We start from the raw sequence: 26,063 nt of genomic DNA, 5'->3' as shown, positions 1-26,063 counted from the left end.
ATGATTTCTTCTGGCCAGATGCAGATTCATATCTTCCTGAACTCTTCTTTGGTCCTTTGCCTTTGCTATGTCTGTTCTTCCAGAGTTTGCTTAATCTCTTTGTGAAAAGAGATAGCTCTTCATCACCAGACGCATCTGATAGCTCTTCGGAGGAATCTTCCTCTTCTGCCTGATAGGCTTTTCTTTGTCAGACTTTGACTTAAGAGCAATAGATTTGTCTTTCTTTTGGGGCTTGTCCTCTTTGAGTTCAATCTCATGGCTTCTGAGATGACTCACGAGTTCTTCTAACTTCAACGAGTTCAGATTCCTGGAGAGTTTCAGTGCAGTGACAAAAGCTCTCCACTCCTTAGGCAAACTTCTGATGATCTTCTTGAAATGATCACCAGTAGAGTAGCCCTTGTTTAGCACTCTGATTCCAGCAATGAGAGTTTGAAACCTTGAGTACATCTCCTCAATGGTTTCACCAGATTCCATCTTAAACTGCTCATATTGTTGTATGAGAGCAAGAGCCTTGGTTTCCTTGACCTCTTCATTTCCTTCATGCGTCATGACCAAGGAGTCAAAGATGGATTTTGCTGTTTCTTTGTTAGAGATCTTCTCATACTCAATATATGATATTGAGCTGAATAGCATAGACTTCGCCTTGTGATGATCCTTGAAACGCTTCTTCTGAGCGTCAGTCATTTCAGAACGAGGGATCTTCACTCCTGAAGCATCTACTGGATCAGTATAGCCTTCAATGACCATATCCCAGAGATCTGGGTCAGTGCCAAGGAAATAACATTCTATTCTATCTTTCCAGTACTCAAACTTTTCACCATCAAAGATTGGTGCTCTGAGTTGATTGTTGTTGTTGTTGTCAGCGGAAGTATTGGCTTGGGCCATCGTTTGTTTTTCACACAAGGTTCTGGATCACTGAACATTGTTAGGTGTTTAAATCAGAACCGGAGCTCTGATGCCAATTGAAGGTGCGAAAAACACTAGAAAGGGGGGGGGGGGTTTGAATAGAGTTTTTGAATAAAGGGTATACTTTTGTATCTTTTTGAAAACTCAAGAATAAGAACTAAGTGCTGAAGGATAAGAAGTAAAGCACGCAAGTATTTTACCCTGGTTCACTTGAGATAAAAGCTCAAGCTAATCCAGTCCACCTGTGAAGGTGATTTCTTCCTTCTTCTGATGAAGGCTGTAAGGCCCAAGTTTTTCAGCTTATGCTAAGTGAATAAACTTTCTTATTCACGATTAGGGTTGATGTAATGTGAAGGGAAACCTGAACAAAAGTTCGTTAAATGAAATATATTTATGAAGGAGAAAGTTCAGGAAAAGTTCAAGGATTGCATTATGATCGATAAAAGTTATAGCACGATCGTTATACGCTTAACCTAGGTCAGAAACCCTAGTATATAGCTAGTTTTCACTTTTAGGCACGACGGATGTTAATTCCAAAAATCTTCAGAGAAATGTTAGAACTTCTCTTTTTCCATATATCACAATCGTTTCGAGGCGAAACTCTAAGATCTACGAACGTCCGATTCCAATCATCGGAAGTTTGCCGAAACCGAATCCCTGGTATTTCAAAACCCTAGAATCACCCGAATATGAAGACTTTTTCTATTCAGAGCTTCAAATGAAGATTCTACACGCGTACACCCATTTCTCTTGATGATTTCAATCTTTCTTCAGAAGGAAGTTTTCCATTCCGACATTTGATGCAAAAAGCAACTTATCGGGTAAAATAGTTTTACACCGACTATGCATTAGTTGCCAAAAATACAAGGAGACCTCATTTTAGTTTTGGAATTCTTTCGCCAAAACATATCTTAGAATTCACGGAGAATGACGCCGGAAAAATCAGATTCGCGAAACTTTCATTTTCCCGCGTTTTGCCAACCTCTATATATAGCCAAGAAAGGAAGAAAAATAAAAAAAAAAACTACCCATTTCCCCACCCAAACCCGCGGCCACAAAGAAGAAGAAGGAGGAGAAGATTTTCTTCATCGCTTGCTTGATCGTCGATCAATCAGTTGCTGCTTCAAGGCATCGAGGTATAGTCGCTAATCCTTACCTCCGATCGCTTTTTCCATAGCTTTTCTGTAGACTTTTCTGAGCTGATAGTTTATGGGTTTTTGCAAAACTATCCTGAATATATCATTTCTGATTCTAAACCTCTTCCTTATGTGCCCAAGATCACTTCTGCCGGGTTAGATTTTCCGTTATGTCGCCGGAATTCCGCCGGAATCAATTTTAGCCTAAAATACCCATTTTTGGAGTTTTTGAAGTAAAGCTTCAACCTTTAGGCTGAAAACTATCGCCTTAGCTTAGTGCTAGTAGGATTAGTTGTCATAAACGTCGTTAGTAACGTCCCTGCAAAATTTGGTTTTTGGGATTTCAGTTTTGAAATTTCTAAGTTAAAAATCATGACCAAAATACCCCTGCGACAGTTTTTGATCCGATAATTTTTCCGAGTTCAGAATACCCTTAGTTACGGCTAATGATAGCATAGGAACCAAGTTTGATCGAAGAAAAATCGAGTCTCCTAATTACCTAAAGTGGCCGAACCTATTAAAGGGGGAGGAGGAAATTTCCTTCTCCGAAAACTTGTCTTTCGCGCTAGATTACCGTACCTTAGAGAATAGATTACTTCGTGTAACCTTAGTAAGTATTGATAGCTTAGTTTCCGATAGATTTTGATTGATTTCTGTGGTTTTGTTCTAAAGGTGCTTTTGAAGAGTTTCCTGAGGAACAACACTTTGAGTGTGAGGAAGCGTTTGACGATCATTCTGGAGAACCTACAGGTGAGGGCTACTCACTGAATCTCTAGTTAATGCTTAGGGTCGATGCTTTAGACATTGTTTACTGTTTATGCACTTGTTTGTGTTTGATTGGAAAAACGTTTTCTGAGGCTTCGGCTGACAATGTAGATGATTCATCTACTGAATGTTTTTGAGATTGACTTACATGCTATGTGCTATGTGGGTAATCTAGGATGTGTGGTGCATGCTTTATATGCTAAATGCTAAGTGTTTATAATGAGATTTATTGATATATGACATGTTGTTGATTGTGATGATTTAAATATGCTTTGCACTGGAATCTGAGATTCTGAATGGTGAGAATAGCGGGCAGGTCATGCCGATTTTATTTTGAGAGTTTTGAGAAAGTTTGATAGGACGAACGAGGTTCGGGCCTAAATATTGTTTAGTGGATCGAGACATTCTCTGGAAGCGACTTGGGATTGGGAGATCCTGAAAATGTATAAGACTTGCGATAAGACAAAATGGAATCTATTTTATAAAGAAAACTCATAAGACCTTAAATAACCTCTAAATCTTTAAGTAATGATAACAACCTCGAAAGGAAGGCGTGGAAGTCAAATCTTAGTTTTGGAAAACGAGAAGTGTCGTCGGATCCCAGTATTGAGAAAGTTGAGAGGCTTCGAGTATGTAGATGTTGTGGTGCTGTTGGAGCAGCGTTTGTTGTTGTGCTGTTGGAGCAGCTATTGTTGTTGTGCTGTTGGAGCAGCTATGTTGTTGGGCTATCCTGAGGATAAGTCCGGGGAATTGATAGTTCCCGAGTATGTGATACTCTTGTGCTGTTGGAGCAGCTATGTGTTGTGGTGAAGCGTGTCTTTTGGTCGCAGAATCGACCGTTACCTTAGGGTAAGCTTTTAGAGACTTTAATTTACCTAGAACACGTGGCGACGTGTCGAGTGAGATTCGGAGACGTTGTTTGACTAATCATCCTGCATACATGCAACATTAATGAGGTATTAACACAGGACGTACTCTGGACCTCGTCGGTTTCCAAAATGGTCATAAGACCCGGAATGCCGTGTAAGAGCGTTTGTAGACGTCTCTTGTAAAAGACCGAAATGGCAGACCTACGGGTTTACTGCTGATCTGACTACGTGTGGTTGTTGGAGTAAGAGGCACGCGGGCCGAAATGGCTCCACCGTGGCTGGTGTTAGGGCTGATCCGTTTGATGTCCATCCCTTTCCGGAATGCATGTGGTTAACTGGGTTAACCGTCATTTGCATATCATGCAACATGCATATAAATTTAGTTGTTGAGTGTGACTGATAATTGTTAATCCGATTTGGAACATGCTATTTGCTATTATTCCGTTTATGCTATTGTGGAACATGCAACCCTAGGAATGATATCTCTAGTTATAAGCCTAAGTGGCTATCTATTATTTGTACCTATTGGGTTTATTATCTACATAGTTCTTTAGAGTTGACCCTCGTGTCTTCTGTGTGTGTTTTGGCGGACAACGCCTTTTGTCAGATGTCCATTGCGGACTGGTTCACAATGGTCCACCCTTCGGGGGGGATTAGGTACGAGATGATCGATCAGGACGACCCCGGGTCGTGGGTGGTTGACCCCGCGAGCCATCGAGCGACGTATTCGGGGCGTATCATGGAGGACCACGTAGATAGTGGAGGACTCCTGAGGTCAGGAGTGTTGAGGAGATGCTCTGTCAGCTTCAACTTGCCACCGGGCGTTCACTGTGGACCAGGACTTGGAGGACCACCACCACCACCGTTGTCTTCAGACGAGGAGGATCCCTCAGAGGAGGAGCCAGTGGGAGTGCCTTCGGCAGAGTCTAGTGCACCCAGCGTAGCGGTCATTGATGATCAGGGTTCGGGCCCTAAGCCCGTGAGTCCAGCATCGGAGCGCACTGCGGTTGCGAGGGGAGGACGGATAGGGTTGGTAGACTTAGTTGTTCTGGATTCTGATTCAGACGACGATCATGCTAGCACATAGTTTTGAGTGTTGGTATGAGCTCCTCGAGTTAGGATTAGTGTAGGAGTAGAGTCTTAGCTTTGAACATCATTTGTTTTCTTTGGGAACAGGGTAGTTTCCCGCCTATAGCTTTTTGTGTGGTTTCCTTATGGGAATCACAGAGAGTTGGTTGGACTTAGGAGGTCTTATTTTCAGACCATTGGGTCAACTTATTCTCAGTTTTGAGGGATGGTGTTGCGGACACTTACCTTTTCAGTTGGTTTGTACATATTGCCGACGGGCGCTACTCTTCTATTACCCGTCACTGGAGGTTCACTCGTGACGAGGTTGCTACTTACAGCGGGGGCTGTTTATATATTGTATATTAGTTATATTGCTTTTCGCATTTGGGTTTTATTTAATTCAGTCTTGTCTTAGTTATTATAAAAAAAAAATATTCACGTTTTTCCGCATTAAGTTTACTTTTGGTTACTAAAGTGACGCCACCGAAATCGGGGTGTTACATTGTGGGGAATAGGTCTTCTGTGCTAGGTCGAGTCTTTCGGGAGTTGTTGGGGAATAGGTCTTCTGTGCTAGGTTGTGTGACTCTGCAAAGAGTGAAAATTGATTGTCTGCAAGCGATTTTTCGCTTAGAATTGATTGAAGTTATTGCTTAATCATATTGTATAGTTATGCTAGATGCTATCTTATGATGAGTACTAACTGTTTGTTTCCCTTAGCAGAACATGGTGAATACCAACCAGCTAGCTGAGATGATGGCCACTATGGCCCAAGCGGTGACCGCACAGGCAAATGATAGTGCTATGAGGCGTGCTGCTGAGGAAGCACGTGGCCAGCATCAACATCAGAGAGAGATAACTCTCGACCAAAACAAAGGCCTCAATGACTTCAGGAGGCAAGATCCACCCAAGTTCTCGGGTGGTACTAACCCAGACAAAGCGGATCTCTGGATCCAGGAAATCGAGAAGATTTTCGGCGTTCTGCAGACAGTTGAGGGTGCCAAGGTGGGCATGGCAACCTATCTGCTGCTCGGAGATGCTGAGTACTGGTGGAAGGGCACCAGGGGAATCATGGAGGCCAACCATGAAGAGATTAACTGGAACTCGTTCCGAACTGCATTCTTGGAGAAATACTTTCCAACAAGTGCTCGGGATGAGCGGGAGTCACAATTTCTAACCCTCCGTCAGGGAGGTATGTCGGTGCCGGAATTTGCTTCGAAGCTGGAATCCTTGGCGAAGCATTTCCAATTCTTTCATGACCACGTGAACGAGCGCTACATGTGCAAGCGCTTCGTTAATGGACTGAGGCCGGATATTGAGGACTTAGTGAGGCCACTGGGAATCATGCGATTCCAATCATTGGTGGAGAAAGCCACGGAAGTGGAACTGATGAAGCAGGGAGCTGACTTGCTTCAAGTGTGGGAAGCCGGGGCACTTTGCTCGTGCTTGTCCCGACACGAGACCCCAATGCTTCAACTGTAACAAATTGGGGCACACTGCTGCTCAGTGCAGGGCACCAAAGGCGGAGCCAACCGTCAACACTGCTCAAGGAAAGCGTCCTGCTGCAAAGGCGAGAGTCTACACCATGGATGGTGAAGATGCTGAGGGGGTCGATGGACTGATTAGAGGCGACTGCGAGATTGACGGTAACCTTCTATCCGCACTTTTTGATTCCGGTGCAACGCATTCATTTATCTCTAGAGATTGTGCGATCAGATTAAGACTTACTATTACTGCTTTGAGCTTCGATCTGATAGTTGCTACTCCTGCCAAGACTCTACTTGCTAATTCATCATGCATGTATTGTCCGATAACATACAACAATAGGATCTACCATGCTAACCTAGTATGCCTAACTCTTAAGAACCTAGATGTTATCCTAGGAATGGATTGGTTGTCCCGCTATCATTGTCTTTTGGACTGCAACCGAAAGAGAGTGGTATTTCCTGATTCGGATATTTCCGAGTATCTATCCGCCAATCACATCAGCGTCGCTTTGAACGAGGGATCTCAGGAGTATTCTGTTTTGCTGAGCTTGGAGAGCAAAGGGAACCCGGAAGTTGGCAGTATCCTAGTGGTGAGAGACTTTCCGGATGTTTTTCCTGGCGATGTACCTGGGTTGCCGCCTGTACGCGACATTGAGTTTGCTATAGACATCGTACCGGGAACAGGGCCGATTTCGATTGCACCATATCGTATGGCACCTGCGGAGCTAGTGGAATTGAAGTCCCAACTAGAAGATCTTTTGTCGAAAGGATTTATTCGACCAAGTGTTTCACCTTGGGGAGCGCCAGTCTTATTGGTGAAGAAGTAGGACGGGAGATCGAGACTATGTGTCGACTACCGGCAATTGAACAAAGTAACTGTCAAGAATAGGTATTCGTTACCTAGAATTGATGATTTGATGGATCAACTGCGAGGAGCCGCAATATTCTCGAAGATCGACCTGAAGTCGGGTTATCATCAAATCAGAGTTAAGACCGAGGATATCCAGAAGACTGCATTAAGAACCCGTTATGGACACTATGAGTACTTAGTGATGCCATTTGGGGTGACAAATGCACCGGCAATATTCATGGCTTACATGAATATGACTTTCCATACATTCTTGGATCGATTCGTCGTGGTGTTTATAGACGATATTCTGATCTACTCAAAGAATGCTGAGGACCATGAGGGGCACCTGCGTCAAGTTTTACAAGTGCTGAGGGAGAAGGAGTTGTATGCCAATCCTTCTAAGTGCGAATTCTGGCTCGAAGAGGTAAAATTATTAGGCCATGTGATCTCTAAGGAGGGGATAACTGTGGACCCAGCAAAGGTAGAGACTGTATTGTCATGGGAACGACCAAAGACAGTGACTGAGATCAGAAGTTTTGTCGGTTTGGCGGGATACTATCGTCGCTTTATCGAGAATTTCGCGAAGATTGTTGGACCGTTGACTCAACTTACGAGGAAGGACCAACCTTTTGCATGGACTGAAGCGTGCGAAACTAGTTTTCAAACGATGAAGGAACGGTTGACGACGTCACCTGTACTCGTCTTACCGCAACCGGAGGAACCTTATGAGGTTTATTGTGATGCTTCGCATCAAGGCTTGGGATGTGTGCTGATGCGACATCGGAAGGTGGTTGCTTATGCTTCAAGACAACTGAAAGTGCATGAGAAGAATTATCCAACTCATGACTTGGAACTAGCTGCGATCGTATTTGCACTGAAGATTTGGAGACATCACTTATATGGATGCAATTTCACCATATTCAGTGATCATAAGAGCTTGAAGTACTTATTTGAGCAGAAGGAGTTGAACATGAGACAGCGTCGGTGGATGGAATTTCTTAAAGATTACGAGTTCACTCTGCAATATCATCCTGGAAAGGCAAACGTTGTTGCTGATGCCTTGAGCAGGAAGATGCATATCTCGTCGATGATGGTAAAAGAGCTGCAACTGCTGGAACTATTCCGAGACTTGAACTTAGATGTGAGATTGTCCGAAGGAGAGCTGAAGTTCGGAATGATCAGGATTGCCAATGGTTTGATGGAAGAAATCCAAGACCAACAGTTACAAGATGAGTTTCTGCTCGGGAAAAGGAATTTGGTAGGCCAAGGTAAGGACCCAGAATTCAAGGTAGGAAGCGACAATATCCTACGGTGCAAGGATAGGGTTTGTGTGCCTAATAACCCTGACTTGAGAAGACTGATTATGGATGAGGGTCACAAGAGCAAGTTAAGTATTCACCCTGGAATGAAGAAGATGTATCAGGACTTGAAGGTGAATTTTTGGTGGCCAGGAATGAAAAGACACGTGGCTGAGTATGTAGCTGCATGTTTGACATGTCAGAAGGCAAAGGTGGAGCATCAGAAGTCTTCAGGTATGCTACAAAGCTTAGATGTACCAGAGTGGAAGTGGGATAGCATATCGATGGATTTCGTCGTGGCTTTGCCAAGAACTCAGAAGGGATATGATTCTATTTGGGTAATAGTGGATCGACTGACAAAGTCGGCTCATTTCGTACCTGTGAGGACTACGTACAACGTGGAGAAACTGTCAGAGATTTACATATCCGAGATTGTACGACTTCATGGAGTGCCAACAAGCATTGTTTCCGATCGAGACCCGAAGTTCACATCACATTTTTGGGGAGCTCTTCAGGAAGCTTTGGGAACGAGGCTGAGACTGAGTTCTGCTTATCATCCGCAGACTGATGGACAGACTGAGAGGACAATCCAGTCGTTGGAGGATTTGCTACGCGCTTGCGTGTTAGACAACAAGGGCAGTTGGGATACCTTGTTACCGTTGATTGAGTTCACATACAACAACAGTTTTCATACGAGCATAGGTATGGCACCGTATGAGGCTTTGTATGGCCGCAAGTGTAAAACACCTTTGTGTTGGTACCAAAACGGAGAGAATCTGTTGGTAGGACCGGAACTTCTGCAACAGACAACCGAGAAGATCAAGCAGATCAGAGAGAAGATGAGGACTTCTCAGAGTAGACAGAAGAGTTATGCAGATCAAAGGCGCAGAACTCTAGAATTCGAAGAAGGCGACCATGTGTTTCTGCGAGTTACTCAGACGACGGGAGTTGGTCGAGCAATCAAGTCAAAGAAGCTTACGCCCAAGTTTATTGGACCGTATCAGATCACTCGTCGAATTGGACCAGTCGCATATCAGATTGCACTACCTCCATTTCTATCAAACATTCATGATGTATTCCACGTGTCACAACTGAGGAAATATATTGCGGATCCGACACATGTTATCGAGCTGGATGACATTGAGTTGAAGGATGATCTGTCTTTCGAGACACCGCCAATTAGCATTGGTGACACTAGGATAAAACAGTTGAGAGGGAAAGAGATCGAGTTAGTGAAGGTCATGTGGAACAAAGACACCGGTGATGCGACACTGGAGCTGAAGGAGAAGATCCAAGAACAATATCCAGAACTATTTACTGACCCTTAAGTTTCGAGGTCGAAACTTTCTTTTTGGAGGGTAGTAATGTAAGGCCCAAGTTTTTCAGCTTATGCTAAGTGAATAAACTTTCTTATTCACGATTAGGGTTGATGTAATGTGAAGGGAAACCTGAACAAAAGTTCGTTAAATGAAATATATTTATGAAGGAGAAAGTTCAGGAAAAGTTCAAGGATTGCATTATGATCGATAAAAGTTATAGCACGATCGTTATACGCTTAACCTAGGTCAGAAACCCTAGTATATAGCTAGTTTTCACTTTTAGGCACGACGGAAGTTAATTCCAAAAATCTTCAGAGAAATGTTAGAACTTCTCTTTTTCCATATATCACAATCGTTTCGAGGCGAAACTCTAAGATCTACGAACGTCCGATTCCAATCATCGGAAGTTTGCCGAAACCGAATCCCTGGTATTTCAAAACCCTAGAATCACCCGAATATGAAGACTTTTTCTATTCAGAGCTTCAAATGAAGATTCTACACGCGTACACCCATTTCTCTTGATGATTTCAATCTTTCTTCAGAAGGAAGTTTTCCATTCCGACATTTGATGCAAAAAGCAACTTATCGGGTAAAATAGTTTTACACCGACTATGCATTAGTTGCCAAAAATACAAGGAGACCTCATTTTAGTTTTGGAATTCTTTCGCCAAAACATATCTTAGAATTCACGGAGAATGACGCCGGAAAAATCAGATTCGCGAAACTTTCATTTTCCCGCGTTTTGCCAACCTCTATATATAGCCAAGAAAGGAAGAAAAATAAAAAAAAAAACTACCCATTTCCCCACCCAAACCCGCGGCCACAAAGAAGAAGAAGGAGGAGAAGATTTTCTTCATCGCTTGCTTGATCGTCGATCAATCAGTTGCTGCTTCAAGGCATCGAGGTATAGTCGCTAATCCTTACCTCCGATCGCTTTTTCCATAGCTTTTCTGTAGACTTGTCTGAGCTGATAGTTTATGGGTTTTTGCAAAACTATCCTGAATATATCATTTCTGATTCTAAACCTCTTCCTTATGTGCCCAAGATCACTTCTGCCGGGTTAGATTTTCCGTAATGTCGCCGGAATTCCGCCGGAATCAATTTTAGCCTAAAATACCCATTTTTGGAGTTTTTGAAGTAAAGCTTCAACCTTTAGGCTGAAAACTATCGCCTTAGCTTAGTGCTAGTAGGATTAGTTGTCATAAACGTCGTTAGTAACGTCCCTGCAAAATTTGGTTTTTGGGATTTCAGTTTTGAAATTTCTAAGTTAAAAATCATGACCAAAATACCCCTGCGACAGTTTTTGATCCGATAATTTTTCCGAGTTCAGAATACCCTTAGTTACGGCTAATGATAGCATAGGAACCAAGTTTGATCGAAGAAAAATCGAGTCTCATTACCTAAAGTGGCCGAACCTATTAAAGGGGGAGGAGGAAATTTCCTTCTCCGAAAACTTGTCTTTCGCGCTAGATTACCGTACCTTAGAGAATAGATTACTTCATGTAACCTTAGTAAGTATTGATAGCTTAGTTTCCGATAGAGTTTGATTGATTTCTGTGGTTTTGTTCTAAAGGTGCTTTTGAAGAGTTTCCTGAGGAACAACACTTTGAGTGTGAGGAAGCGTTTGACGATCATTCTGGAGAACCTACAGGTGAGGGCTACTCACTGAATCTCTAGTTAATGCTTAGGGTCGATGCTTTAGACATTGTTTACTGTTTATGCACTTGTTTGTGTTTGATTGGAAAAACGTTTTCTGAGGCTTCGGCTGACAATGTAGATGATTCATCTACTGAATGTTTTTGAGATTGACTTACATGCTATGTGCTATGTGGGTAATCTAGGATGTGTGGTGCATGCTGAAGGTATGAAAAACGGTAGAAAGGGGGGTTTGAATAACGTTTTCAGTATAAAACTTCCACCTTAAAGATTTTGACAAATCTTTCGAGAACTTAAGTGCTAGAGATAAGAGATAGAAAAGCACACAAGGATTTTATCCTGGTTCACTTGATAAATCACTCAAGCTACTCCAGTCCACCCGTTAAGGTGATTTCTTCCTTCTTAGAATGAAGGCAATCCACTAATCAGGTAAGAGTTACAACTGCACTTGAAACCTACAAGTGACTAACAATTACACTGACTTAGCTCACACTAAGATTCACTTTCTTAGTCTTCTCTAGGATCCGATCAGCCTTGATCTCCTAAAGGAACTAAACAAACTGTTTATCAAAGAATTGTTTACAAGAGATTTGTTTCTAAAAAGCTAATAGTAAACTCAATGAATTTCAGATGAAAGAAAACTTAGAAGAATTTAAGTTTGTCTTGCGCGTATGTGAATGCTTCTAGCCGTTTCTTTCAGTCTTCAGCCTCTTTATATACTCCAAGGATTAGGGTTGAGCGCTGCATGAGAAATGCTACCGTTGGAGGGCAGTTCTGGAAAATCCAGCTTCTGCTGTGTCTGAGACTGTTAGGTAGGTCGTCAGGAAGGTACAGTTGCTTTTGTACTTGGATAGCGACTTGACCTTTAAACCTAGGAGACTTCTGATCAGGGGAATGCTTCATATTGGAACTTGTGAAGCCGGTTGATCAGAGTCAGAGGGAAAGCCCAGATCCTCTGACCATTGTTTCTTCTGATTCTGAACTCAGAGGGAAGAACATGGTCTTCAGAGTATCTTGCTTCTGGACAACAGAATTTCACTAATCAGCTTCTAGATCTTCAGAGTCTTCTACACCATCAGAATATCTGAGCCTTCAGTGTTTCTTGGTTATCAGACTTTCTGGATCTTCAGAGCTTCTAGTGACTGAGTCCACATCAGAGTTTGTATAACTTTAGAACTTCTGAAGCTTTTCCACTGTTCATACTGAACATGGTGAATGCGAAAGCGTTGCTTGGGTTGCTCTTTATACACAGTGCTTCTGATTTGTGTGAGATTGAGTTGAGGTCAGAGCCTGTAAATAGCACACTCAGAAAAACACGTTAGAGTACCACAATTGTTCATATCAAAAGGTTAACTTGTAATCATCAAAACATAGAGTTGTACTACTAGATCAAAACTTGATCTTACAATCTCCCCCTTTTTGATGATGACAAAACTAAGATTTTTGATGAACAATTCTTAAACATTAAACTGAATTCACTCAGAGTTTAGAGATATAGAATAAGACTTATCCTGATGTGAATAGTTTATCTTGCTCATTCTGAATTCAAGTCACTGCTTGATTCTGAGCTTAGCTCCCCCTGAATCTAATACTTGATGAAAACGTTAGTAAAGTCTAGATTCTGAGCTAAATGATATAAGAGTTCAGAGTGAAAAACTTATGACATAGATGAAAATCGAGTAATCAGAGCGCATAACTAATCAGAGTCACGGACAAGGTATCAGAGTCTTGGGTATCAGAGTCAACTTAGAATCACTTCAGAAGAAGTGAAATGTATTCCTTGTAGTTGCCCAGTGACACATCTATGGTCATGAAGGTGGAACTCTTAAATTCTCCAAAAGAAAAATAAATCACACTAACACATCTTACACATCAAAAACTGGGTTTACTCCCCCTTTTTGTCATAAGAAAAAAGCTTGGGGTGTGAAAAACTTAGCTTGAAGTACAAGGTACTCCCCCTTAGAGAAGGTCTAAGTTTAAAGAAAATGAAATCGATGCAAGAATCAGAGTTAGGCGAAATAAATAGAAGAGTTAATGCAAGAGAAGAACGTTTACCACCGGTCAAGGGAGTAAAGAGAAGGGTCAGTTACCAAGAACTTAACCTCGAGAAACTGTAGGAGCATTAACTTTCAGAGAGAAAGTGAAGCCTATATAAAGCGTTGGAGAGAAAGGTAAGCTTCACACCTCGAACAATTTTCAGTAAGGAAAAAAAAATGGCATCATACATCGTAGCACTAGAAGAGCTGAGGAAGAAGGCCTTTGAGGAGGACTTGTTCCTTAACATCAGGCATCCAGAGGGTACAACGACCATCTCGGAGCTAACACGGACACTGCTGGAGGAGGACCTGCGTCCAGAGTTGAAGAGAGACCTGAGGGAATTTCTTGCCTTCGTGGAGGAGGTGCAAGAACTCAGCCGGCTTGAACTCAAGCTGCTGGAAGAAAAAGAGAGTTTGGAAGAGAAGCTCAAGACTGCAGAAGAGATTCTGGAGAGGGATGAGCTAAAGGACAGGCTCAACAACATCCAGCATGCACTGGAGCGTCTGGAGAAGGATAGGTCAGAGCAGCGCCAGGAGTGCAGAAGAATGCGGAGGGATCCTCCATTCTAGACTTTAGGGACAGAATGTATGATGTAAACATAAAGATATTATGAATAAAAAGATTTTTGCAAACATATGTGACACAAATATATATAGATATGCATAGATAATCACAAACGAACAAAGTAGAATAAATAAATAAAAAGAAACAGAAGTTAACAAAAATAAAACAACGTTAAAGAAAAAGAAAAGCGAAGAGATCCTAAAACTAGGGTTTATCAGTTCGACGCAGAAGTTCCATCATCATGTGCTTCATTTCAATTAGCATGGATTCATGAGTGTCAAGACGCTGTTCCATAATGTCGAGTCTGGATGAGCTTGACTGAGTAGAGCCGGAAGGAACATTCTGAGCAGCTTGAGGATCTGGAATGGAAGCAGAAGCAGCAGGAGTAAACACTACTGGTGCAAGTGCTTGGCATCTAAGGGCTTCAGCCTCAGCTTCAAGTCGTTCTGCCTCTAATCTGGCGTGTTCAGCTTGAGCTGCTGCTTGACGTGCAGCTTCTTCTGCTTGAGCTTTCTTTCTCTTGGCTTCTTCAATAGCTTCAAGAAGCTTATGTCTCTGTTCTTGTTCAAGAAGAGCCACCCTTCGAGCAAACCTTTGCTTTGCAGCCTCAATCCTCTGACTTCCCTCTGCATGCAGGAGCTGCATCATAATTGGAACTTGAGCCACTAGCCAAGTGCCCAGATTGTTCCACTCATCAGCCACATGTTCAGCATTCTCACTTAGGTCAGTCTGACCGTGCACATTGCGTAGCATCAAAGAGGCTTCATGATAGAAAATATTGATGCACTCAGAGAGAGATGTTGGTTTCAGGAGAGGCTGGGTGATTGCTGCTGTGGGCTTCAGAGGCACCTTGTGGAGAGCCAATGTTAAACATTTGAGCATTGGGTTCAGAGGTTCCAAGGTGAGGTTCTGAAGTTTCAACCAGAGGATGAGGTGATCTAACCGAGGATTGGTTAGACACAAATTGGTCTGGTTCAGGTTCTGGTTGAATAGGCTCTTGTTGGTCAGGGGCAGGGTGAGCTTGTTGAGCCAAAGGGTCTGCCTCTTGTAAAGGATTGGCCAAGATAGGTTCATCTGGGTCAACTAGACGTTCAGGTCTAGGGCCAAGATATCTCCTAGGGCTTGGACAAGTGAGATAATACTCTTCTAAGGTAGACACCTTTTCTTTTCTGACCTCCATGAATTTTCTAATGGATTCAGAGTGATTGGAGGGAGAAGAGTCAGCAACATTGGTTGGGAAGGATACAGGTGTAAAGGCTGTGGAAGAGTCTGTATCCGTAGGTCTGAGAGCCAGTCGTTCTGATGCTCTTGGGACAGAGTGATCAGAGGTTCTGGGTCCAGGTTCTGTTTGGGTAGGCTCTGGTTGTTCATGAATGATGGGTTCAGAAGTTAATGGGTTGTACGGAATGGTAATGGGAGAGGTTGGTTCTTCTGACCTAGAGGGTTGGTTCTGGAGCAAATTCCAGAGAGGTGCTTCAGTAGGGGAAGGTTGAAAGAACGAAGACCTTGGGAAATGTGGTGGAGAGGTGGTTTGTGCAGCTGGTTGGGATTCAGGAATAGGAGTGAGGGGATTTGAAGAGTGTTTGAGCATGGCAGATATGGGGAGTGCATCAAATAAATTCAAATCATCATCAGAAGCAATTGCAGACTTACTTGAATGTGCTGATGATCTTGTCACTCTGGCAGGAGTTTCAATCCTTCTGACCACTTCAGCAGCTGGTTCCACCCGAGTAGGCTTCACCACGATTCTGACCTGCTTCTTCTTCTTCTTAGGAGGACCATCCTCATTATCACCATCATCACCATCATCAGGCTTGCTGGTTTCATCTTGCTTTCTCTTGGATTGACCAGCCTTCTTCTTTTTGATCAGAGGGACATCTGATTCCTCAGAAGATTCTTCTAGGATCATCTTCCTCTGAACTTTCTTCTTGGGAGGAGAAGGAAACTCTGGAGCTGGCGGCAGTCTGCTGAAGAAGTCATCGAGATCAATTTCGAATCCTTGAGCCCTTAGGTCTTCAACATAGCACCTAATGGCGTCAGGATTGTCTGCCTGTGTCCACAGAGGGTAGTCATTCAGAGGCATCCTTCTACTTCTGATCTCAGAAGATGTGTCTTCATGGGCAGGAGCAATCTTCTTCTTGATTAGGCCCATCTTCTTTAGAGAGTTTGCCGTGAAGACATCACTGACAATGGTGGTCAGATCCTCTGTGCATCCAGCATTTATCAGATCTTGAATGAGGCCACTCTCAATGAAGAGATCAGACAAAAGTCTCCCGAAGGGAATATACTTGATCGCTGACTTGATGGAGGCGGTGGTACGAGACTTCCGGATACATTCCTTCAAGTAGGAAAACAGGAAGTAGGGAAGACAGATCTTCTTCTGGTCTTGGATGAAGAACAACATCACCTTCTGGTTGAAGTTGATGTAGTCTGGGGAACTGCCCTTTGGTCTCTGGTTTATGCAGTGGAGCAAAATTTTGTGCCAGATCCTGAGCTTGGGATGAAGGTCCATCACCTTGTAATTCGTCTTGCCCGGTTTGTAATTGGTGTACAGGGCCTTGTTAATCTCATCCTTCGTCTTGGGTTTCAGCTTCGATTCCGTGAATTGGAAACGATACCCAAAAGCAGTGTCTGCACCCAGCAAATTCACGAAAGACTTCTCTGTGATGATGATCTTTCTTCCAAGAATGTGAGATACCACCTGAGTATCATCGCAGTCGGCGTGCTTCCAGAATTCCTTGATCAGTTTATCATACACCGGTCCTCGAAGTCTGTTGAAGTAATTTCCCCAACCTTGAACTTGGACTTCAGGACGAAGATCATACCCATTTGTAGCCAGGTTGTCGAGGTCGAATCTCCATTCTGCCAGGACTTGAAGTTCCTCAGGAGCATATACGCAGTGAACGGCACAGCCCCGTTCTGCAATCGGAATAATCTGCTCTTGAGCTTGACCTTGATCTTGTGTCGGATTCTCAGGGCCCCTTTGACCCGTTGCTAGACCAACTACCATGTGAGGGAACTGGGTTGCATCTGCAGTAGTTCTTCTGGTTTGACTCACCATTTTTGAAGCGGTTGAAGGTTTGAGGTAGAAGATGAAGGTTGAAGGATGAAGAGAGATCGAGAGAGAAATCGAGGATAAGCGGTTTCGAAATAGTAGAGAGAGAGAGAGTAAAAACCGGAAGTGAAAGAGATCGTGTGTGTATAGTGGGTTTTGACAAATAACCGTTGTTGATTCAAAAAGCACTTTAAGATCAACGGTTGAAAATTAAAGATAGATAGTAACAGTAAATACACAAATCACACACAGGAGAGAAGCACATCTACACGCAATCATAACAGACTGTCACACGGGCACAAGGAACTATGCATCAGAAATACTGACACACGTGTTGCTGTCTCAGCTTCAGAGTCAGTACCAGTGGGTACACACACTCTGATTGAGTTACCTTCTGGACTAGACATCTTCTGATCAAGAAGTATCATGGTCAGAGGTTCTGATCCATCTTCACTCTGGACAAAAGTCCATGTTCAGATTTTTCAGAATAAAATTAAATCTATCCTCTGCTAAGGGCTTTGTAAAGATATCTGCCCATTGATGGTCAGTATCAACAAACTTCAGAAGAAGTACGCCCTTCTGTACATAATCTCTAATAAAGTGATACTTTACCTCAATGTGCTTTGCCCTTGAATGCAAGATAGGATTCTTACTCAATGAGATTGCAGCAGTGTTATCACAATAGATTGGGATATTGCTCTCAAGGTTCTGATAATCCTCCAGCTGATGTTTCATCCAGATCATCTGAGTGCTGCAAATTGCTGCTGAGATATATTCTGCCTCTGCAGTTGATAGTGCAATGGTTGATTGCCTCTTGCTTGCCCATGAGACTAGATTGCTTCCCAGAAATTGACAATTTCCAGAAGTACTTTTTCTCTCTGTTCTATCTCCAGCATAATCAGCATCACAGTAACCTGAAAGCTTATACTCTGATGTTTTCTTATACATCAAGCCAAGGTTAGTGGTGCCTTTCAGATACCTTAGGATCCTCTTAACAGCAGTTAAGTGGGTTTCCCTTGGATCTGATTGGAAACGAGCACATAAATGAACACTAAATAGTATGTCTGGCCTAGATGCAGTTAAGTATAGAAGTGAACCTATCATGCCACGATAGAGCTTCTGACATACTTTACCACTTTTATCTTCTTTCTCCAGAATGCATGTAGGATGCATTGGAGTCTTGGCCACTGTAGATTCCAGCATATTGAACTTCTTCAGAAGTTCTTTAGTGTACTTGCTCTGATGGATATATGTTCCTTCTGGTGTTTGATCAACTTGTATTCCCAGAAAGTACTTTAATTCTCCCATCATACTCATCTCAAATTCAGCCTGCATCATCTCAGAAAATTCTTTGCATAGAGATTGATTAGCAGAACCAAATATAATATCATCAACATAAATTTGCACAATTAAGATATCATCTTTATAAGTCTTGCAAAAAAGAGTTGTATCTACTTTACCCCTTACAAACTCATTCTCCAGAAGAAATGAGCTAAGTCTCTCATACTATGCTCTGGGAGCTTGCTTCAGACCGTAGAGTGATTTCTTCAATTTGAACACATGGTCTGGTTTCTTCTCATCTTCAAAACCTGGGGGTTGATGAACATAGACTTCCTCTGAGATATAACCATTTAGGAAGGCACTCTTCACGTCCATCTGATGTAGAACTATGTTGTGATTTACTGAGAAAGAGATCAACAGTCTGATTGCCTCCAGTCTTGCTACTGGAGCAAATGTTTCAGTGTAGTCTATTCCTTCCTGCTGGCTGTAGCCTTGAGCAACTAGCCTTGCCTTGTTTCTGACTACATCTCCTTTCTCATTCAGCTTGTTTCTGAATACCCATTTCGTTCCAATAACATGGACACTCTCAGGCTTCTTCACTAAGCTCCAAACATCGTTCTTGGAGAATTGATTCAATTCTTCTTCCATGGCCAGAATCCAATCCTTGTCCTGAAGAGCTTCATCTATGGACTTGGGTTCAATTAAGGACACCAATCCTTTCAGACTGAGCAAGGTCTCTTCAGAGGGTCTGAAGGCAGATCTGGTTCTGACTGGTTCGTCTTTGTTGCCCAAAATCAATTCCTTAGGGTGAGCTGCAGTGATTCTGCTCTTCTTCAGAGTTTGTGAGTTAGAGGGACCAGCTTCTTCCTCTGGTTCATCTTCCTCTGGCTCAACTTCCTCTGGAGCTTTGCCTTTGTCAGAAACATTAATGCTTAAATCTGCAAACTTTTCAACTAGCTTTGACTGGTCAGAGTCAAGCTTATCGTCAAATCTAACATGAATAGATTCTTCAATAGTCTTAGCATCAGTATTATAAAATCTAAAACCTTTAGATCTCTCAGAGTAACCGAGTAATAGACACTTAGAAGACTTAGCATCAAATTTATGCAATCTATCCTTAGTATTGAGAACATAACAAACACAGCCAAAAGGATGAAAATAAGAAATGTTGGGTTTTATGTTCTTCCACAATTCATAAGGAGTCTTATTCAGAATTGGTCTCACAGAGATTCTGTTCTGAATGTAACATGCTGTATTTACTGCCTCTGCCCAAAAGTGCTTAGCCATGCCAGTTTCTTGGAGCATGGTTCTAGCCATCTCCTGAAGAGTTCTGTTCTTCCTCTCAACAACACCATTTTGTTGAGGAGTTCTGGGACAAGAGAAATCATGTGCAATTCCATAGGAATCAAACAGACTCTCAAAGTTGTCATTCTCAAACTCTCCACCATGGTCACTTCTGACACGCACAATCCTACAAGCCTTCTCGTTTTGCACTTGAGCAATGAAGGTAGAGAACACAGCATGAGACTCATCCTTGCGGGTTAGAAACTTTACCCATGTCCAGCGGCTATAGTCATCAACGATAACCATCCCATATCTCTTGCCACCTATAGACTCAGTTTTCACTGGTCCAAAAAGGTCGATATGCAGAAGTTCTAACGGCCTTGAGGTTGAGACAACATTCTTTGCCTTGAAAGGGACTTTTGTGAATTTGCCTTTCTGACATGCTTCACAAAGAGCGTCTGAAGCGAACTTCAGATTGGGTAAGCCCCTGACAAGGTTTAGCTTGCTCAGCTGAGAAATCTTTCTCATACTGGCATGCCCTAACCGTCTATGCCATACCCACTGCTCTTCATTAACAGACAGAAGGCACTTCACATTCTGAGCCTCCAACTCAGATAATCTGATCTTATAAATGTTGTTCTTCCTCTTGCTGTTAAACAGAACAGAGCCATCGATTTGACTTACAGCCCGGCAGGACTTTTGATTGAATATAACATCATAACCCTTGTCAGCTAATTGACTTATAGACAATAAGTTATGTGTTAAGCCGTCTACCAATAACACATTATCAATGCATGGACTACTATCTACACAAATAGTACCAGTACCAACAATTTTTCCCTTTTCATTTCCTCCAAAGCCAACTTCGCCTCCAGGCTTAAGTTTCAGCTCTCGGAACATACGCCTTTCTCCCGTCATGTGACGCGAGCATCCACTGTCCAGATACCATGATTGGTGTTTCAGTGGAGCTATCAAGGATATCTGCAACATAGATAATCTTGTCCTTAGGTACCCACTTTCTGGGTCTTCTCTTGTTAGTTACCCCAGAGGTTCTGATCACCTTGGGTGTCTCAACATGATATTTTAAAGGAATATTTGCATGATATTTAGTCATAGAGAAAGATCCCTTTTTAAGAGGGTTTTTAGCAACTTTAGCAGGTACAGGATCAGGCAATATGGTACCAGAGGGAACAAAGCATTCATACAAGGATTTAGCTTTAGACACAGAGGGCTCATTTCTAATTGGTTTAGAATAGCCAATGCCATGCATTCCATTTCTGCTTACGCCATAGATCATTGAAGCCATTAAGCTTCTATCCACGCTTTTAGCTAGGAATCTTTGAAAAGACTTTTCATACTTAGATTCATTTCTACAATCAGAGGCATCACAGGCAACAATTTCTTCTAACTTAGCAATCTGGTTCTTAAGCACAGAGTTAGAATTGATCAAGGCATGATTATCATTTTTCAAATCAGAAATAATTTTCTCATGTTCAGAAGGAGTCTTGGAAACAGCAGATAAGTTCTTTTTCAGTTTCTTATGCTTAGACAATAAGGAGTTATACTTATCCATAATATCAGACAATGCATGTTTCAGTTCAGAGGTAGAGAAAGAAGCGAATACCTCATTTTCATCGTCTGAGTTAGGATTTCCTTCTGATTCTGAGTCAGAGTCAACAACTCCCTTTGACTCTGCTTCCTTGTCTTTGACAATAGCCATGAGTCCTTGGACTTCACCATCAGAGTCAACATCCTCTGACTATGATTCATCAAATGTCACCATCAGACTCTTCTCTGTCTTGAAGTGCTTCTTTGGCTTCTTGTCCTTCTTCAATTTTGGACAGTCACTTTTGTAGTGCCCTGATTCTTTGCACTCAAAACATGTGACTTCCTTAAGTGAGGACTTCTTCTGACCTGAGGATTCAGACTTTCCTTTTGCCTTTCCAGAGCCTTTGTATTTGCTCTGCCTGTGCTTCCAGATGCGATTGAGTCTCTTGGAGATCAGAGTCAGCTCATCTTCATCAGAATCTTCTGACGCTTCTTCAGATTCCTCTTCTTCAGCTTGAAGAGCTTTTGACTTCTCAACCTTAGCCTTTTCAGATTTAGATTTCAAGGCTATGGACTTTTTCCTCAGATCTTGCATCTCTGAGCGCTTCAGCTCATGGCATTTCAAAATGCTGATGAGTTCTTCTAAACTCATATTCTCAACGTCTCTCGTGAGCTCTATTGAAGTCACTAAAGGCATCCAACTTTCAGGAAGACACCTGATGACCCTTATGACATGATCTTTTCTTGTGTAGCTCTTGTTGAGAGGTCGTATGCCAGCTACAAGCAACTGAAATCTGGAGAACATTTCTTCAATGGACTCATTTGGCTCCATGATGAAGGATTCATACTTTTGGATCAAAGACAATGCCTTTGATTCTTTGACTTTCTTGTTTCCTTCATGAGACATCTTCAGAGATTCGAAAATGCCTTTCGCAAACTCACGATCTGTAATCTTCTGGAACTCTTCATAGGAAATAGCACTTAGAAGAATTGCTCTTGCTTTGTGATGTTGTGAGTACAGCTTCTTTTGATCTGCAGTCATCTCTGACCTTGGGATCTTCTTGCCATCTACATCAACTGGACGCTCGTAGCCATCCACAATAATATCCCAGAGATCTGCATCGAAACCCAGAAAGAAACTTTCCAGTCTATCTTTCCAATATTCGAACCTTTGACCGTCGAACATAGGAGGCTTTGCATTGTAACCATCTCTTTGAGTTTCACTGGTGGTGGCAGCCATTGTTTTTCACACCGGCCCGGATCACTGAACACTGTTAGGTGTGGTAATCAGAACTTGCGCTCTGATACCAATTGAAGGTATGAAAAACGGTAGAAAGGGGGGTTTGAATAACGTTTTCAGTATAAAACTTCCACCTTAAAGATTTTGACAAATCTTTCGAGAACTTAAGTGCTAGAGATAAGAGATAGAAAAGCACACAAGGATTTTATCCTGGTTCACTTGATAAATCACTCAAGCTACTCCAGTCCACCCGTTAAGGTGATTTCTTCCTTCTTAGAATGAAGGCAATCCACTAATCAGGTAAGAGTTACAACTGCACTTGAAACCTACAAGTGACTAACAATTACACTGACTTAGCTCACACTAAGATTCACTCTCTTAGTCTTCTCTAGGATCCGATCAGCCTTGATCTCCTAAAGGAACTAAACAAACTGTTTATCAAAGAATTGTTTACAAGAGATTTGCTTCTAAAAAGCTAATAGTAAACTCAATGAATTTCAGATGAAAGAAAACTTAGAAGAATTTAAGTTTGTCTTGCGCGTATGTGAATGCTTCTAGCCGTTTCTTTCAGTCTTCAGCCTCTTTATATACTCCAAGGATTAGGGTTGAGCGCTGCATGAGAAATGCTACCGTTGGAGGGCAGTTCTGGAAAATCCAGCTTCTGCTGTGTCTGAGACTGTTAGGTAGGTCGTCAGGAAGGTAGAGTTGCTTTTGTACTTGGATAGCGACTTGACCTTTAAACCTAGGAGACTTCTGATCAGGGGAATGCTTCATATTGGAACTTGTGAAGCCGGTTGATCAGAGTCAGAGGGAAAGCCCAGATCCTCTGACCATTGTTTCTTCTGATTCTGAACTCAGAGGGAAGAACATGGTCTTCAGAGTATCTTGCTTCTGGACAACAGAATTTCACTAATCAGCTTCTAGATCTTCAGAGTCTTCTACACCATCAGAATATCTGAGCCTTCAGTGTTTCTTGGTTATCAGACTTTCTGGATCTTCAGAGCTTCTAGTGACTGAGTCCACATCAGAGTTTGTATAACTTCAGAACTTCTGAAGCTTTTCCACTGTTCATACTGAACATGGTGAATGCGAAAGCGTTGCTTGGGTTGCTCTTTATACACAGTGCTTCTGATTTGTGTGAGATTGAGTTGAGGTCAGAGCCTGTAAATAGCACACTCAGAAAAACACGTTAGAGTACCACAATTGTTCATATCAAAAGGTTAACTTGTAATCATCAAAACATAGAGTTGTACTACTAGATCAAAACTTGATCTTACACATGCTTTATATGCTAAATGCTAAGTGTTTATAATGAGATTTATTGATATATGACATGTTGTTGATTGTGATGATTTAAATATGCTTTGCACTGGAATCTGAGATTCTGAATGGTGAGAATAGCGGGCAGGTCATGCCGATTTTATTTTGAGAGTTTTGAGAAAGTTTGATAGGACGAACGAGGTTCGGGCCTAAATATTGTTTAGTGGATCGAGACATTCTCTGGAAGCGACTTGGGATTGGGAGATCCTGAAAATGTATAAGACTTGCGATAAGACAAAATGGAATCTATTTTATAAAGAAAACTCATAAGACCTTAAATAACCTCTAAATCTTTAAGTAATGATAACAACCTCGAAAGGAAGGCGTGGAAGTCAAATCTTAGTTTTGGAAAACGAGAAGTGTCGTCGGATCCCAGTATTAAGAAAGTTGAGAGGCTTCGAGTATGTAGATGTTGTGGTGCTGTTGGAGCAGCGTTTGTTGTTGTGCTGTTGGAGCAGCTATTGTTGTTGTGCTGTTGGAGCAGCTATGTTGTTGGGCTATCCTGGGGATAAGTCCGGGGAATTGATAGTTCCCGAGTATATGATACTCTTGTGCTGTTGGAGCAGCTATGTGTTGTGGTGAAGCGTGTCTTTTGGTCGCAGAATCGACCGTTACCTTAGGGTAAGCTTTTAGAGACTTTAATTTACCTAGAACACGTGGCGACGTGTCGAGTGAGATTCGGAGACGTTGTTTGACTAATCATCCTGCATACATGCAACATTAATGAGGTATTAACACAGGACGTACTCTGGACTTCGTCGGTTTCCAAAATGGTCATAAGACCCGGAATACTGTGTAAGAGCGTTTGTAGACGTCTCTTGTAGCAGACCGAAATGGCAGACCTACGGGTTTACTGCTGATCTGACTACGTGTGGTTGTTGGAGTAAGAGGCACGCGGGCCGAAATGGCTCCACCGTGGCTGGTGTTAGGGCTGATCCGTTTGATGTCCATCCCTTTCCGGAATGCATGTGGTTAACTGGGTTAACCGTCATTTGCATATCATGCAACATGCATATTAATTTAGTTGTTGAGTGTGACTGATAATTGTTAATCCGATTTGGAACATGCTATTTGCTATTATTGCGTTTATGCTATTGTGGAACATGCAACCCTAGGAATGATATCTCTAGTTATAAGCCTAAGTGGCTATCTATTATTTGTACCTATTGGGTTTATTATCTACATAGTTCTTTAGAGTTGAGCCTCGCGTCTTCTGTGTGTGTTTTGGTGGACAACGCCTTTTGTCAGATGTCCATTGCGGACTGGTTCACAATGGTCCACCCTTCGGGGGGGATTAGGTACGAGATGATCGATCAGGACGACCCCGGGTCGTGGGTGGTTGACCCCGCGAGCCATCGAGCGACGTATTCGGGGCGTATCATGGAGGACCACGTAGATAGTGGAGGACTCCTGAGGTCAGGAGTGTTGAGGAGATGCTCTGTCAGCTTCAACTTGCCACCGGGCGTTCACTGTGGACCAGGACTTGGAGGACCACCACCACCACCGTTGTCTTCAGACGAGGAGGATCCCTCAGAGGAGGAGCCAGTGGGAGTGCCTTCGGCAGAGTCTAGTGCACCCAGCGTAGCGGTCATTGATGATCAGGGTTCGGGCCCTAAGCCCGTGAGTCCAGCATCGGAGCGCACTGCGGTTGCGAGGGGAGGACGGATAGGGTTGGTAGACTTAGTTGTTCTGGATTCTGATTCAGACGACGATCATGCTAGCACATAGTTTTGAGTGTTGGTATGAGCTCCTCGAGTTAGGATTAGTGTAGGAGTAGAGTCTTAGCTCTGAACATCATTTGTTTTCTTTGGGAACAGGGTAGTTTCCCGCCTATAGCTTTTTGTGTGGTTTCCTTATGGGAATCACAGAGAGTTGGTTGGACTTAGGAGGTCTTATTTTCAGACCATTGGGTCAACTTATTCTCAGTTTTGAGGGATGGTGTTGCGGACACTTACCTTTTCAGTTGGTTTGTACATATTGCCGACGGGCGCTACTCTTCTATTACCCGTCACTGGAGGTTCACTCGTGACGAGGTTGCTACTTACTGCGGGGGCTGTTTATATATTGTATATTAGTTATATTGCTTTTCGCATTTGGGTTTTATTTAATTCAGTCTTGTCTTAGTTATTATAAAAAAAAATATTCACGTTTTTCCGCATTAAGTTTACTTTTGGTTACTAAAGGGACGCCACCGAAATCGGGGTGTTACATTGTGGTATCAGAGCACGGTCGAGTCTTTCGGGAGTTGTTGGGGAATAGGTCTTCTGTGCTAGGTTGTGTGACTCTGCAAAGAGTGAAAATTGATTGTCTGCAAGCGATTTTTCGCTTAGAATTGATTGAAGTTATTGCTTAATCATATTGTATAGTTATGCTAGATGCTATC

General features: G+C 42.5%; 1 protein-coding gene across 1 annotated transcript in view; it reads left to right on the top strand.

Annotated features, from left to right (window-relative positions):
- The window catches only part of LOC130735981 (probable metal-nicotianamine transporter YSL7), a 107,251-nt gene that overhangs the window by 37,800 nt on the left and 43,388 nt on the right, over positions 1-26,063 (top strand). The window contains exon 8 of the mRNA XM_057587845.1: positions 7,560-7,573. Coding sequence (XP_057443828.1) covers positions 7,560-7,573 — 14 coding nt within the window. The remainder of the gene's footprint in view (positions 1-7,559; positions 7,574-26,063) is intronic.

The sequence above is a fragment of the Lotus japonicus genome, chromosome 2 (assembly GCF_012489685.1).
Source record: "Lotus japonicus ecotype B-129 chromosome 2, LjGifu_v1.2".
Taxonomy (NCBI): domain Eukaryota; kingdom Viridiplantae; phylum Streptophyta; class Magnoliopsida; order Fabales; family Fabaceae; genus Lotus; species Lotus japonicus.
This window is presented reverse-complemented; position numbering and strand designations above follow the sequence as displayed.